Source organism: Bactrocera latifrons, unplaced genomic scaffold (assembly GCF_001853355.1).
Source record: "Bactrocera latifrons isolate USDA-ARS-PBARC rearing strain unplaced genomic scaffold, ASM185335v1 scaffold_338, whole genome shotgun sequence".
Taxonomy (NCBI): Eukaryota; Metazoa; Arthropoda; class Insecta; order Diptera; family Tephritidae; genus Bactrocera; species Bactrocera latifrons.
In genome coordinates this window covers 139,167-141,990 of record NW_017536977.1, presented here as the reverse complement: position 1 = coordinate 141,990, position 2,824 = coordinate 139,167, and the positions used below count along the sequence as shown (strand labels likewise).

The 2,824-nt window shown below is 33.4% G+C and overlaps 1 protein-coding gene across 1 annotated transcript; it reads left to right on the top strand.

Annotated features, from left to right (window-relative positions):
- Nucleotides 1–781: 781 nt before the first annotated feature.
- LOC108971288 (jerky protein homolog-like) lies at nucleotides 782–1,450 on the top strand. The gene is made up of 3 exons (XM_018937247.1): nucleotides 782–818; nucleotides 891–1,291; nucleotides 1,367–1,450. Exons 1-3 carry the CDS (start codon nucleotides 782–784, stop codon nucleotides 1,448–1,450), a joined length of 522 nt encoding a protein of 173 aa, XP_018792792.1.
- The last annotated feature ends 1,374 nt before the right edge of the window (nucleotides 1,451–2,824 follow it).

The following is a 2,824-nucleotide window of genomic DNA, read 5'->3' as shown; positions in this document are numbered from 1 at the left end:
CAGCAGTGGCATCAATGACAAATGTTATAAAAAATGCGAGTTTTGACAGCTCTCTCTCGAATCAAAGAGTTTCGTATCATATTATCCATGTTAACACGACGGGAGCAGTGGCACAACTGAGATATGTCGCTCTCACGTATAAAAAAAGTTGAAACAGATAAAATGAAATAACGGCATATTCTCTTCTCAAGCGGAGCATTTAAGAGGTATTCATATGAAAATCACGTTTTTTGATTTATGCCGGTCTTGCAGCAAATGAGCGATATGTACTTACCATTTTAGTTCCTCATTTGCTTGTGCTACAATTTTTTTGTTTTGCTATTGCCTCATATTGTATGTACATACCTACATATTTCAATATGTAACGATGCTTCGTTAAAATTCGTTTTTTTTTTGCATTTTTTACTGAGAATGTAGGTAACGGTAAATAATATTGTATTTGCACTTTTTATCGAGTATCGGGTCGCTTGTTTTACATGCTGTAGTTATTATTGATGCAACGCTTGACAAGAATAGATTGAGCTTAGTTAAAAAAACAGAGATCATTGCAAAAATTGACAAAGGTGTAAGTGGTAAACGGTTGGTATTTGATTATGGTGTTTGTGAAGCAACAATAACAAAAATTAAGAAGAAGAGATTTGAAATTTTAGGAGCAGTTTCAAATTCATATGGTGATTTACACAGGAAAACACTGCATAAGACAGAATTTATTGAGCTGGAACAAAAAATTAATGATTGGTTTTTGATGCAAAGACAACGCAATTGTAATGTTAATGGCGCAATGTTAAAATCAATTGCTAAGACGGAGTTTGCAAGACTTTACCCACAAAAACAGTTCTCTGCAAGTGATGGATGGCTGACAAACTTTAAGAAACGATATGGGATTCGCAATCTTAAAATTTGTGGTGAAATACTTTCGAGTGACACAACAGAAATAACTCCTTTTATTTACAAGTTACGGGCCACAATGGATGAAATAGGAATAACCGAGGCACAGTTATACAATGCGGATGAGTCTGGTCTCTTTTACCGTATGCTTCCAGATCGCACATTCGTAGAAGCAATTGAAAAGACTGCACCAGGCCGAAAAATACTAAAAGAAAGGATAACATTTATGCTGTGTGCGAATGCCGATGGATCCCACAAATTGAAACCCTTGGTGATTGGTAAATCTGCAAATCCACGTTGTTTTTCCGGATTCAACCATCCATTGGAATACGTAAATTCTAAAAAAGCATGGATGGACTCCCAACTGCTTTCTGAATGGTTTCATGATTCGTTTACTAAACAGGTAAATATGTAGTTATTATAAATTTTAATTTGCTTTGTTAATTTTCTAAAATACTATATGTTAACAATATTGCAGGTTCGTACTTTTTGCTCTGAAAATAATTTACCACTTAAGGCATTGTTGCTAGTTGACAATTATACAGCTCATAACCCCATTTGAACGGCTAAAGTCTGCTGACGGTAACATTGTAACAATGCTTCTACCACCGAATGTGACAGCGGTAATACAGCCAATGGATCAAATTCGATAAGGCTAGTTACATTGGGCTGCAGAAGCAAACTTTTATGCAACATAATTGATCAGGGACATTTGAAAATTGCATTAGCATTAAAGCGACATTCCATTCATGATGCAATAATGTTGCTAAAGTCGGCTTGGGACGAATTGCCACAAACCGTCTTCATCAACGCTTGGAACAAAATAAGAAAGTGGGATGATAATGAGTACGATGAGGAAGATTATATTCCATTGGCTAAACTTATTGAAACGAATGACGAATACGCTCAATTACTCCAGGAAGTGTAATTATTGTTGGAGAGGGTGGGTAATAACAGTGTAATTGATAGTGAGGACACTGAAAACTGGAATGACGACAAAGAAACTGCTGATGAAATAGAAATTTTTTCAGACACTTCAGATGGAGAAGAAATCAGCCAGGAACCCAAAGTGACATATGCGGAAGCAAATCAAAGCGTAAACAACTTGATCCACTGGTTTAAAAATGAAAACGATGCAAATCAGGTGTCAGACTTTTTGAATAGTTGTACAAAAATGGTCAGAAAATATATTGCAAAAGAAAAAAAAACAAAAGAATATTCAGGATTTTTTCTCTTCATAGTAAATACATATGTATGTACATATGTAAATGTAAATATGTTTTTCATGTAAATCCATATGTTTTATTGAAGCAAATAAATGAATGAATTTTTGAAGTTTAAAAATGCATTTAATATTATAAAAACAGATAATTTATGTATATATTTAGAAAAGTAAATTATTCGAAAAAGTAAATAACCCAAAATACCAATCGATTTACTTTTCGAGAGTATACTGTATTTGCATATGTAAGTATATGTATATATTTATGGTTCTTTTTTTTATTATGTGCAAATGAGAGCTTTATTATATTTTACACAATCCTGCTTGTTCTTGTTGATCAAAAACCAAGGGGTAGTGCGAGGTATATGCCAATGCGGACTTTGGAGTAATATGCGTATTTACATACATATGTATGTGACGATACACGATTGTACAAATTTTTGATTGTATTATAAAATTTTCCGCCGCTTAAAAGCGTACTGATGCTGCGATCAGTAATAAAATTTTTGCCGATTTAATTTAAAATTGTTATTTTGTTTAAATTGTAACCGGGATATATTCTTCACCAGATGTGTTTCCGAGTATGTATGTATGTATTAATAATGCACATGTGCGTTCGATCTGTGTGAATTCGTTCGCCCATACACGACACACAAATTTATTTACATAAATCAACAAAACATTAGTGTACAACAAAACAAAAAAAAACAAAAC